The sequence below is a fragment of the Botryllus schlosseri genome, chromosome 10 (genome assembly GCF_051294905.1).
Source record: "Botryllus schlosseri isolate E-star chromosome 10, Bs_hap1, whole genome shotgun sequence".
NCBI classification, from domain to species: Eukaryota; Metazoa; Chordata; class Ascidiacea; order Stolidobranchia; family Styelidae; genus Botryllus; species Botryllus schlosseri.
This window is the reverse complement of record NC_137245.1, coordinates 23,443,338-23,455,866: the sequence shown is the minus strand read 5'-3', so window position 1 is coordinate 23,455,866 and position 12,529 is coordinate 23,443,338. Positions and strand designations below refer to the sequence as shown.

The window sequence follows — 12,529 nt, the reverse complement described above, 5'->3', positions numbered from 1 at the left end:
TCTAAGTCGGAAAAAACTGTGTAGCTATAATTTTAATTCTAATCTAATTTGGAACTCTGAAAATTTCCCAGATGCCAAGTCTGGTCTGGTCACAACATAGCCCTACTAACAGCAACAGCAACAGGGCATAACCAAAGCCGCTGCGGCGCTGCGCATCACATTTCTGACCGCTGTCATTACGGCACGAATTTCGTATAAACGGAAATAAGAATATATAATTCTCCATTGAATTTATTTTCGTTATTTTGTGAATAAACGACTTCTGTCCGAACCACTGAGCTAGTGGCCACAAAAGCATTCAATTCAGTATTATTTTCCTGGTTTGTTTTATCAGTAATGTTATCAATACAAAACATCACGAACGTGCGATAAGATGAAAGATACGAAGGGGTGAAAATGACCTCGCATACCGACACCAAGCAGCATTCATTTTTGTCGCTTACTTTTATCCAGAGTATGCCTCTTATTTATTTGCATGCTGCAGGCCAAGGTGGGTGTCTGATTAAATGACCAGTGCAAGTCGTTTCGGCAGTGATCGGCACCCTCTTATCTTTTCATTATATTACAATCTTGTGGTGTATTGTGAAGATTTTAATAAAATGATGACAACATGGATTAGTCTTCACAACACCCACCTAGATACAGTTATTGGTAAACTGCGGTTACACATCCCATCATACATGCTTTAGAACAACCTTTTTGTGCAATAGAGACCCAACCACCACAAACTTTCAATAAAATTTATTTCATAAATAAATTAAGAAAGATAACATTAAAAGCAGAAAGTTAATACTCCGAGACATCAGCGAGCGCATCCTCTAAAGTCGAATAACTCTGACATCGTAAGTTTCCCGTGCCATCAGAAGAGCTGTACTCGATACAGGGAGTTAGCCGATGATGTCCCTAAAAATACAAGTTCCCCATTACAGCCAACTACCAATTGGAGCAATATGAATTGCTGCATACCCTTTTGTGAGCATCTCTCATTTCCAAAAAATCCGAATAGCATTCCGCCTGCGTGAGAATGCTGTTAGACGACGGGGAGCTTTGCCGCCCACATCTTAATGTATCAAATGATCCCATCTGAGCTAAAACACTAACATTTTCGTTGCTGGAAGTGCTGTTTCGAGACAGGCACAGGTTGAGTATTGGCGGTGATTCAATGAGGTTATGACTTTGGGACGATACCGAGACACGCTCGCAATCTTCGTTCAAAACATGGGGAACAGGGTATCCCTCAACTCGCAAGTAGTACGAATCTTTCTTGCCCCTCTCCATGAACGAACAGGCTTGCAAGGATTCGTTATTAATTGTTCTGTGGTTAACTCGAAAAGGTTTATGCGTATCAATTGTTCTTTGCGATATCTGTCTTTCACATCCCAAATGGCTGGAGTCCGTGCATTTCATCCCTCCAATTCCAGTACCTGAAATCCATAAGCAATGTAACTGGGCAGAAAACGTAGCACAAGGTACACATAGCAGTTCATATCTTGGGAAGAAAATTTTTCGTGACACAGCAAGTAACAATATCGGTCAGTTAAGGATAGATCCGAAAAGTACTCAAAGTAGTTTAAGATAGCACGTTATAGTGGAGACTTAGAGAGAGAGAGAGAGAGAGTCTTTATTTTCATCGAACCAAAATACATAACAAACGGCAGTGAATGTGGTACAGAAAATATGCGTGCACAGTATTCGGTATTAGATAGGAATGATCGATAAGACCGTGAAGGTCATCTAGTCTGATCACACCAGCATCAAACAGGTACACTTGACTCAGAACAGTCTGGCTGTAAAAAAATGTTTAGTTAGGAAAGGAAAATAGCATACTTTTAGCATACTTTTTAGCATTCAATCGGGGACGGGCTGCTTCCGGATTTGCAAGACTAACGCAAAATGATTGATCCCATTATCAATATACACAATTTCAGGAAGTTAAGTCAGTTACTGTAAAGTAAATAGTTTTGTTTAAAAACGAACTGCCAAGTAAAGAACAGTCAAATCCCCTTAATTCAGGTACCAGATAGCCCGGATAGCTAACGGAACAAAAGTAAAATTTACTCTAAAAAAACACCCGTTAATTCAGACAATTCTCCACATAATCCAGACAGAGGTTCGCGACTCCTATCGTTAAGTTGTGATAAAATAAACTGTACTGCGTTTGTTAGCACATGAGTGTTTATGGTGAAAGAATGATGGTCCATGCAGTATCAATCGATAATAATGACCTCATACAAGGGCCTACAGGCCCACTGAAGCATTGTGTTCTGTGGATCTAGCCATCAGGCAGCGATGTTAGCTTCTCTATAAATGATTTTCTGCCCGACTAATTCTTCTGGGTATAAGTCTATGAAATGGAAATGCCGTTTCAGTAGTTTTTTGCCTGGCTTAGTACTGTATCTGAAGAATTACGGTACTATTTCAAGTCTGTATGTGTGCTATGCAGTAATACAATATACTGTATTTGTCGGGATCTGAATCGTTTGGTATCGAAATATTGAATACAATTACCCGAGGGTAAATCTTATGAGCGTTTTATGCGATTAGTACCAATTTCTGTAGTACAGCTCAGCTGCAATTCATTTATTGTGAAAAAGTAAGGTGTTTGTAACGTGTTGTCAGCCTTTACGCATGACCATCAACAGACAATTGTGGTTTTCCGCTCAATTCGGCTAACCAGTGGAACCAAAGTGTCCGAATTAAGCAGTGCAGACTGTACTTCATCATCAACAGCCTATTCACATTGCAGAACGCTCATGCTGCACGTACACCACCATGAGTTGCAATGATCTTACGTGATAAATTTGCAGAATCTCCCGTCGATGACGCACTCGCATGGCGCAATAAGTGCAGCCCACCTCGACTGACCGGTTCGTGCGATTGCGCTATCGTTTCGACCCTAAGAGGAGAATCGCGCCCGTCTGGATTCGATCCAGGGGTTCGATTGACCGACTCCACCCTCAAATCCCACGAGTCCGGGGTAGGATTTTCCGTTGAGCTCGAAGAGTGGATCGCACGGTCTGCTTTGTCTCGATCTCCTAGCGAATGAATGAAGATGATTTGTATGCAATACATGAGCGCGAGCCATAGTGGTCAAAGTAGTCAGCGTTGTGTCGGTACTCAAGCAAAAGTAGTTTCTCCATTCTTGGCAAGCTACTTAGTAAGGACAGACACTTTTTACCCGAGAATGTAGGAAAGTATCTTTCGTTGTACCGCAAATTTTTTCAACTATTTCTACCATAATGCCTAATGTAAATACTGGAATTCTTTATAGGGTCAAATTTCGTTAGCATAAAGTTTTTCCGTGCAAAATTTTGTCAGTTTTTGAGGCAAAAAAGTTTTTTTGAGGCCAACTACTTCGCAAGGACATACAGTTCCAACCAAAAAGGAAGATAAGTAGTACAATTCCAACATTATGTGGGAAAACACCTAATTTGCATGCGTTAGGTCAAATTTGGTCAAAATTCAGATTTTTAAGGTCAAAAAATGTCAAAATTCAGATTTTTCAGATCAAAATCTTCCGATTTTAGGTAAAAAAAAATCGCCCTAGTGATAACCTTTCATGCCATCACACTATCCGTTGAGGTTGCTAGCGTTATGTTTGGATTTTGTGTTATGACGATCAAGGGGCACGAAATTCTTCACTATGATAAAGGGAGGCGTGTCTAAAAAACGTTCGAGAACCACCGTCCTAAAAGAACCGACAAACAAAAATTAACGCCGAAGAAGACTGACATCGGGCACTAGGTCGAGGTGGATACCAGTTCAAGAGACCCCAACTGGTCGTTCGGCACCCCCCTATCTGTTCATTACATCGTGTCGTGTCTTGCATATCGCATTGTACATTGTGTGGGTGTCTTGAGCATATGAAAATATAATCTCTAAGTTGTCTAAAAACATAATCATTTGACCATGTAGTACAAATCTGCAAAACCTACTGCAGTACCCCGAAGAAGACCTATCCCGCACACAAATAATATTGAAGTGCAAGTTGAAAAAATATTGAAAAAAGTGGTAGACGAATCACAAGATTTCCATGTCTGCCGCAATGAGCCCCGCCCGGGTGGTGTTGCGCATGTCAGCCAACGAAAACAACCCACCTGAAAAGCTCCTGTTACATAATGGGCACGATCTCTTCTGCTCGAGCCAAAGATCGATGCAATTCACATGAAACTCGTGCTGGCACTGAAGAACCCGCAAGTCCTAAAACAACAGACCCCAAATGAGAAAATAGCACGTTGGCGCAATAACAATGCTCAGAGATAAATTCTCATTCTTCGTCGACTACATCAAGTGAGAAAAGATAGCTAACAAGCGTATCTTCTACGAACAATACCCATCTACATTAGACTGCATTTTTACCAGAGGTGGTCAAAGACAGCACCATGTAACAAAAGAAGTAACGTCAAAAATTTATTCTCGAGTACAAGTAGAAGTAAGGATTTCCAAGAAAAAGTACTTGATTAGTGACAAATTCCGATACTACTAACCTCGCCAAACATAAACGCGTCGAGGCAAATTGCGCAAAGCAAACCGGTCGACGAAACGCTGGATTGATAACAACGTATCGTATTGCTATCGAATTCGGAGTTACCGTGTTTTCGTGTACGATACTTCTTCCTTTTCGAATGGTTCAACATCCAATTCTGTAATGATCTCTGCGAAAATAAAAATCGCACTATCGGGACGACGCAACAATTTGAAAAATATACTCGCATCTTACCTGTTGCCTGATTTTCCTGCATTTGGTCTGAAGATATGAAATGACAGTTTTAAGCAAGGTTACAAATGCCTTATACAATAGTTTCATTTAGATTCACTTCATTGACTTCAACCATTCTGTATCAGTGGTCACATCAAGCAAATACTTTTCAATGACTATAACCTAACGAGCGTTATACTTACCCTACAAATTAAAAAAGCGATGGCAATAATGACAAAAGCCGTGACGCTTAGCAGCAGGGCCGGGTCACGCAATCCCCCGCCGAAAGTCTCCTGCAATAAAATACTGAACTAACTAATCCGGGTAAATGATACATTAGAATTGTGCAATTTGAAATTTTCAAGGCAAAACATAACATATCAAACTACTCTTCCAAACAATATAGTAGCCTACGTATAACCTTTCAAATAATTAGACCTGATTAATTTTGATGATTTGGCTTTTTGTTATTAATTGTAAAGCGCTGGCCTGTCAAACTACATGCCATTGCCCGCCATGTGCACATTCATGCAACTAACACCCCCAATGACAAACTTGAATATGAAAGCATCTCACAGTGTACGTACACGCAACAGTTACAGCAGTGACAAACCTATCATGGCTCATGGCTCAATGGATGCACAACATTGTACATAAGTTTGAGTTGAATAGTATATTCATATTGAAATGAACCCTAATATTTTCGGCTGACACTCGTCAGGGGTAATCGTCAGCAACTAGCAGAGAATTCAAAAGAACAGCGTATATCAACTTCAACAATCGTAACACAAAATATGACTTTTATCAAAATACACCAGCCAAGGCCGTGTCAACAAAAAGAGTTCGGGTATCATCCAAAAATAGTACATTGAACACTATCGTATTCAACATTTCGTGCTGGTGACGTCATATTTTGTGTTACGATTGTTGATATACGCTGTTCTTTTGAATTCTCTACTAGTTGCTGACGATTACCCCTGACGAGTGTCAGCCGAAAATATTCGGGTTCATTTCAATATGAAAATACTATTCAATTGTATATTGAAGTTCTGTACCTCCAAGAAGCTGTTCAAATAAGTTTGAGTGTAAATTGGTGAAAAACTGCAAATTGATCAATAATTATAAAACCAAAGATATTGATATCCTGTCGCTACATAAAACAGGCGTCCCTTCAAACAGACAAAATTTATAGCAAATGCATGACATATACAGGCACATACCCGGTCAGGTTCACCTCTCTTAATCACGGCACGAGCTATTTGCTCCTGTTGTATGATATCCATCAACTTGGTGGCGTCACCACCGTTCACCAGCACAATAGGTTGATTCAAGCTATTGAAGGAGTGCTCGTTCAGCTGGAGAAAAAGAGTGGAGTTAGCTGTGAGCAGGTTGAACATCTCAGGCTGTTTACCATTTGCATTGCACCAGGATGATCTGATATGTCAAATATTACAGCGGTTGCGCCCTTTTCAACTGCCGCTCGTGCCTAAAAAAGAGTTTATTTCATAACCTTACTTCATATTATATTTTATAGCCCTTTCATGAACCTTTTCAAGGTATGAAACTTGTTGTATAAACAAGTCTTTGTGAAATAGGCCTACCACATGACATAATTTCCAAGTTCAATCAAGGGGCCACCCCGGAACAGCCCCATTATTCGAATAGTTGATCTTATTTTAGACATTTCTATCAGTGTAAATACCATACTGTGTAGTTATTATCAGTGTAATCATACAATAAATCAATGACAACGACATCATAAGCATGTATCATGTGTTACTTTGGAGTGTGACAGAATATGTGACAACGCAAGATTAGCTACAGCTAGACGAAATCTCATAGCTGTCGATCTGCACTCGGAATTAAATGACACCGGTATCAATCAAAAGCTGATGTCAATGTCATCTGTGCAAATTTGTATTATGATCTGGTTAGGGAGGGCACTAAAACCCCATCAAAATTACCTCCAAAGAGTAATATCAGCTTTGTTTCAAGAAATCGCAGCGCATCAAAACAATACCGATTGTCATCTTTGAGAATGACTGCTTTTTTGGGAGGGGGTTCTGGTGCTTTTACTATATTTGTACAAGTTATATAATCGGAAGAAGAGTAGATCTCCATTGTAACCGGTTTCATTTTATTCATATATTTTGAGCTTGGGTTAACAGTTGGAAGATTATCCATAACAAAGGTGTAATAACAGCTTACCTTTTCTGCAGCATGACATGCGTTGCTCAGATCAAATGGCAGCTTTACCACGCCAACCCAGCCATATTCATATTTTTCTTGACTGTCCGAGTCTTCACACAAGGTATGAGGATGCATCTGAAATGTGAATGCTTTTATATATGGTACGCAGAACTGCTAGAACAGTAATCATAATCATACAAGACTTGGGTGGGTAAGACTCAGGAGGTGGTCAGCAACTGAGTGGGTAAACACTTCTATCTAGGTATCCAGAGTTTATACGAGTTTTGAAACGAGTCATCACTATTAATAAAGTTGCACTAATTTGGTTCAGTTCATTAATAATAAACATCAATTCAAAACATCGCAAGATTGCGATAAAATGAAAATAGGAATCGAAAGGACTTGGCCAAAAACACAAAACTTGGTTAAAAAATGTGAATAAGAGGCCTGGTTGTATTTAGCGTTTGTAAGTAATTGCACACTGGCCACATCTGAAATGTGTTAAGTTGCAGCCGAAGTATATGTTTGTCAAGATTTTGGAAATTTAGAAATGAAAAACAGCCAAGATCATGCTTCAAGCAATATAGGCTACTGCTTTGGAAACACAACAAATAGCCTAACCTTCAGAAGAACTGGATGGCCGTCGAAACTAAATTTTCCGTATTTCACAAATCAGAACAATATAAAATACCTGGATAATGTCACCCTCTGCACGGTTGGCAGTTCCAAAGTTGGAGAATATTCCATTAATTTCTCTCTTACGAATTAGATAGCGTCCATCGTCTTGGTTGATTTCGTACAAGATTATTTCCAGAAACGCTTTGTTTGCTTCGACATATACGGTTAGATGAATAACCGTGTGCAGAATAGCTAGATATCGCATCTTCCGAGTTTCATGTGTTTTGCACTGTGCATAGCATCCCACTGAAGTTTCGGTTCTTCAAGACTAAGGACATACCGGCAACACTACAGTAATCACAGTAAACATCATCAAATCACTACCTCTGCTGGCTCTGCATCTACTTGGCAGTAAATGATTATTGTTACAGTCACAGGTTATTACAATCAAAGAAGAAGAGGAAAAGGTAATCTAATCTACAATTCCAGAAGCCTGAAGTGAGGGTGCTGGTGCTTTTAATGTTATTTTCAGTTAATTCAATATAACTGTACAATGTGTACAATGTACATTGTACATGCATCTCGTTTACATGTACTAGGCCACGTTCATGTCTGATTGAAAGATTACGACCAAGTCGCTTCGACTCCTTATAATCTTTTCATTGCATCGCGAATACGACGACTAGATCAGCAAGCTCCGTAGTAGACAATAATGAATTCCTGTGTTTTTATTCGGTAGCACTGCGCCCTCGAACGGTACAGGATTGAGACGAGTCATCATCATCATATCACTTTCCTTATGGCAAAAGGCAACTTTACGGTAATTTTTGACCGGTTTGCCGAGCGCGAAATTTGAATAACATTGGTATCAATCGAAATCTACCGATGTACTCATTACGAAATATAAATTTTATTATGCTCGTGGTCCTAGAACCCCTAGAAATCATCCTCAAATTTTGATTGCATTGATCATAACATCATTTCTGTGAAATTTTTATTAGATCATCAGATTGTAATGTAATGAAAAGAGAGAAATGTGTCGAAACGACTAGGAGTGATCTCTTAATCAGACACCAACCTTAGCCTGGAGCAGGGGTGGCCAGCCTGCGGCCTTAAAACAACAATGATTCGGCCGTCTACCAACGTACCAAAGTTGTAAGAATTTAAAGGTCAACTGCATCTCTATCAGTGATGAGCATCGGAGTGGAGTCGGAGTGGATTAGGAGCTGAGTTTTGCCGATTTTGTGACAGTCGGAGCGGAGTCGGAGTCTACTACAGATATTTTTTCGGAGAATGTCGGAGTATTGTAACTTTTGTCTCCGATATCTTTGGATAGCTCTGACCAGAATACACTATTGATTATGATTACAAACGAAAACGCAGACAGTTGACACCTTGTAAAGTTGTAATATGACGGGTAACATGCAAAAATGATTGCCAAGTGCATAAAAATTAGCCATCTGCACTGCAATTGGGGGCTGGAGAGTAAACAATACTATGAGTCAACCACATTATCACATGTACCACGTGTACCATGTACCATGCTTGCCACTGTTTCGGATACTTGACGAGATTCATCGGAGTATCTCAGAGTCTGGGATTGAGCTCTTCGGAGTCGGAGGGAGTTTTCCTCAGACCCTAAAGTTGTCGGAGGGATTCAGAGTCTCGAAAAGCACTATCCGCTCATCACTGATCTCTATAGACAACTTTGCGGAATCATGTTCAGAACATTTTTTTATACCGAAATTACCGACTATTAGATAGAATGCAATGTAATGACTCGCGTCGAACTTTTTGGTTGCACATTTGAGGTTTTTATTGTGTCCCCTGACGGCCACATCTCACCCTACCGTGGATAAGTTATGGGCGTCAGGGGTTACACATCTTCTGTAATAGTTCTTATGCCGGTCATATTTTCACTTTATCACCACACCCCCTCTTCGAGCTGATGTACGAGCTCGTCGAGGATTTGTTCAGTTGGTTCTTGGTTTTCGAGTTTTCTTCTTCTTTTCAGTCTTATTCTGATTGATTTGATTATCCAAACTTTGTCTATTTGTTTTCTCTCTTTTTTCTTGAGGTTTCTTCCCTTCCAAACAGCTTGTTTGTAAATTGATAGTATTTTGTTCAATGCGATGGTTTGGCTGAGTGTTAGTGTTTCCGTCGGGTTCATTCGGACTATCAGTTGGTTCCCTGGTGTCTTGATACCTCTGTTGGTTACGTTCTCCCAGGCATTCAAGATCGTGTTGAGCACGCCTGATGTTTGTGTGCATTTCACGAAAAGACGATCGTGGGTTTCTGGCCTTAGGCCACAAAGTTCACAGTCTGTAGTTATTGTTGCTAAGTGGGCTTCGAGCCTGAAGTTGGTTGGGAGGATTCCCTGTGCCATATCCCAGTTTAGATTTCTTTGCTCTTGGGTAAGGTAGCTCTGGTGGATGTTCTCCCAGTTGGTGCCTTCCATTTCTGATATTTCCTTCCTTAAATCTCTTTCTAAAGTGTCATTGTATATGTCTTTTCTGCTTTTTCCTCGGTCATCAGTTACAATGCCAATTTTTTTCATAGTTTTGTCAATCTGTTTCCAGTGTGGGAGCGGTTGTATCGTGTGCGGTGTGAGATTGGAGATTGCTTCTTTTTTGAATCTTTTCAATTTGAAGGCAAGTTGGTGCTCCAACCTTTTTTGCCACTCGGAGGGCTCTGTTTTTTGTTCGTTCTTTATGTGCTGGATACCAGGCTTAATGAATGTCAGGTCGGTTTTCCACGGAATATCAATCAGGTTTCATCCTCCCCGGTTCTTTCTTGGGAGGAGTTTCTGATATTCCATTGTTTTTTCATTTTTTAGTATGAAAGACTTGATTTTTTGTCTTAACTTTTTGGCAATAGGTCTGGGGCACCGGGAAGTCGCGGCTTGGTAAGTAAAAATTGGAAGTATGTTCATTCTTGTGATCTCAACTCTCTGGTTTCTTGGGAGGTTCATATTTCCAACTTCCTGGATTAGCTGTTCTGCTTTGACCATGCCTTCTTCCCATTGTTTTTGTCGGCCGCTTCATGGTATCCAATTATGTTGCCCACTATTGTTATTTCATGTTCCCAATTTATTTCTGGGTTTTGGTTTGTGATGTTGCCTCCGCCAAAGTGTATACCTTTTGTTTTTTCTTTGTTTATTTTCATAGCACTTGCCTTGCCAAAGTTTTTTAGAATGCTCATCATTTTTCTACAGTCTCCTCCTTTTCCAAGATAGTTACTGAGATGTCGTCAGCATACGAAGGAGTTACGACCTTGTTTCGGAGTCCTGTTAGTTGGTACCCCGTTATGTCGTCGTTCAGGCTTTGCAAGAGCGACTCTGTTGTCATCGTAAATATATACGTCGATAGGGGGTCGCCCTGTTTGATGCCTGCGTTTATTGGTATGGGGTTTGCGACATCTCCATTGATGGATAGTCTTGCTTGACTTGCATCATATATTTTGTCGATATATTTTCGGAATGTTGCCCCCAACCCTGCTGCTTCCAGTCAAGGGCGTAGCCAGAAAAAATATTTGGGGGGGGGGGCGAAAAATTCGATGACGTAAATGAGCCCCGCCCACTTAAAGATAAGGAAAAATGGGTTGGAAACGATGGTCTTGGGCCCTTATTGGATGATTAACACAACATTTGAGGCGATCTTGATGCATATCTTCCACTCATATAAAGTGATGTGTGATTGTAGACAACTCTGACGTCAACACTTTCGAAGACTGAAAATTGTTCATTATATTGTTACTTGCATATTGCAAATACGTTTTCATTATCAGATTTACCGGCAAGGCTGATAGAAGTTGTGTCATCGAACATTCAGGGCTAGTACTGACCTATGTTCATACCGCAAGACTATATAGAGCAGTGGTTCTCAACCGGGGGTCCGCGAAGCATTTTCAAGGGATCGACGAAAACTCAAAATTTGCAAAATGGTTGATAACCTAATAATAATAAAATATTTTTGGTTTGTTTTAAATTAGAGAGATGATGAAGCCCTTTCGCTTCATAACTGCTAAAAGTTCAGGACTTACATAAACAGAGAATGGCCGTCTGAGATGAAATATTCCACCGTGCAAAGTCATTTTAATTGCCGATAGCCTACTTATGCTAACATATTGCTGTTTAGGGATGTTTTGCTGGGGTTTTGGAAAAAATTGTATGCAGAGATCCATTTTCTTCTATGACATACACGACCGCTATTCCAGAATAACTTCACGATGAGCTGCTAGATAGAAATGACTAGGCTGGAGGATATATTGATGCATGTATGTTGCCATAATAGCCAAATGTGTCTTCGGAAGCGTTACACGTTATTATTACATTCGCCACCACCTATCTTTGTGGAAATGGATTTTCGGCACTCGTTCATATCAAATTTAAAATTTTCAAGAAAGGTCATTTCGCTGTTGTTTATCACTATAGCCTACAGTTAATAATTGCACAAGACAGATGAAGGTTGCATGATAATAGAGGCAAATTTGAAATAAGAATTGGGGGTCCGCGGTGGTACGCGAAGGTGTAAAGAGGGTCCGCGACGACAAAAGGGTTGAGAACCACTGATTTAGAGTTTCTATAGGGTGGGCGCCGGACGGGACAGTTGTCATTTATTGCTGTTACTTCATGACTTGCGGAGAAAGCTGTCACCACTCAAGAGATCGCTCACACACAAGGTCGTAGGCAGAATTACATTTTATGAGTTTAAGGAAGCTCCCCCGTGGAAACACCTCGCAGAACTGTACATCCTGCCATGGGCTATTTTCATCACTACCCTTTATTCATACGATTCTTAGACACACACACACACACATACCGTGGCGAGATAGCGCAGTGGTATAATCCGCGGCTGCGACACCAATGGGTGCGGGTTCGAGTCCGACCGAGGTCGACTTACGAATTCGATACCTAAGTGTTGGAGGTTTACCTAGGCTCCTCCTCGCCACCTCATCCGCGTCAGTGGTGTCTTACAAAAGCCTAGAGGTGGGCCGTGCTATAAGTCGGCAGTTACGGAAAAT

At 40.5% G+C, this 12,529-nt stretch overlaps 1 protein-coding gene across 1 annotated transcript; it reads right to left on the bottom strand.

Moving 5' to 3' along the window:
* Window positions 1–726: 726 nt before the first annotated feature.
* On the bottom strand, window positions 727–8,202 carry LOC145448491 (uncharacterized). The gene is made up of 11 exons (XM_080326882.1): window positions 7,581–8,202; window positions 6,908–7,024; window positions 6,111–6,185; window positions 5,920–6,054; window positions 4,903–4,992; window positions 4,721–4,747; window positions 4,488–4,655; window positions 4,098–4,200; window positions 2,793–3,035; window positions 967–1,424; window positions 727–903 (listed from the first exon to the last, which is right to left on the bottom strand). Exons 1-11 carry the CDS (start codon window positions 7,770–7,772, stop codon window positions 787–789), a joined length of 1,725 nt encoding a protein of 574 aa, XP_080183008.1. The 5' UTR covers window positions 7,773–8,202; the 3' UTR covers window positions 727–786.
* Between the last annotated feature and the right edge of the window lie 4,327 nt (window positions 8,203–12,529).

Coding starts and splice junctions, on each gene's coding strand:
- LOC145448491 (XM_080326882.1), bottom strand. CDS start 7,772: ATGCGATATCTAGCTATTCTGCACACGGTTATTCATCTAACCGTATAT. Junction 6,186..6,907: donor CATGTCATGCTGCAGAAAAG/GTAAGCTGTTAT, acceptor ACTCTTTTTTAG/GCACGAGCGGCAGTTGAAAA. Junction 4,748..4,902: donor TCGCTTTTTTAATTTGTAGG/GTAAGTATAACG, acceptor TCATATCTTCAG/ACCAAATGCAGGAAAATCAG.